This window comes from Antrostomus carolinensis, unplaced genomic scaffold (genome assembly GCF_000700745.2).
Source record: "Antrostomus carolinensis isolate BGI_N321 unplaced genomic scaffold, ASM70074v2 scaffold27287, whole genome shotgun sequence".
NCBI classification, from domain to species: domain Eukaryota; kingdom Metazoa; phylum Chordata; class Aves; order Caprimulgiformes; family Caprimulgidae; genus Antrostomus; species Antrostomus carolinensis.
The window spans coordinates 3,091-3,318 of NW_010325725.1; the positions used below are offsets into that span (position 1 = coordinate 3,091).

General features: G+C 65.4%; 1 protein-coding gene across 1 annotated transcript in view; it reads right to left on the minus strand.

The window, feature by feature from the left end:
• The window catches only part of FCSK (fucose kinase), a gene marked incomplete at both ends in the record, with an annotated part of 3,264 nt that extends 3,084 nt beyond the window's left edge, over nt 1–180 (minus strand). Inside the window, one exon of the mRNA XM_029085808.1 lies at nt 27–180. Within this exon, the coding sequence (XP_028941641.1) occupies nt 27–180 (154 nt within the window). The remainder of the gene's footprint in view (nt 1–26) is intronic.
• Nucleotides 181–228: the final 48 nt, after the last annotated feature.

Consider the following 228-nt stretch of genomic DNA (forward strand, 5'->3'; position numbering starts at 1 on the left):
CCATGATCCCCCATCCCGCTGGCCACGAGCCCCCATCCCGCTGGCCACACAGACCCGGTGTGTCATGGTCCCCAGCAGACTGTCCAGGTTGCAGACCAGAGCTTCAGCCGAGGCAGTGGGCTCCTCCACGGGCAGGCAGGTGAAGGCCCGGCCGCAGTCATCGAAGGAGAAGTCACGGCCCTGGTGGGACGAGGAACGTGATGGTGTCACAGGGAGAGGAAAGGCAGT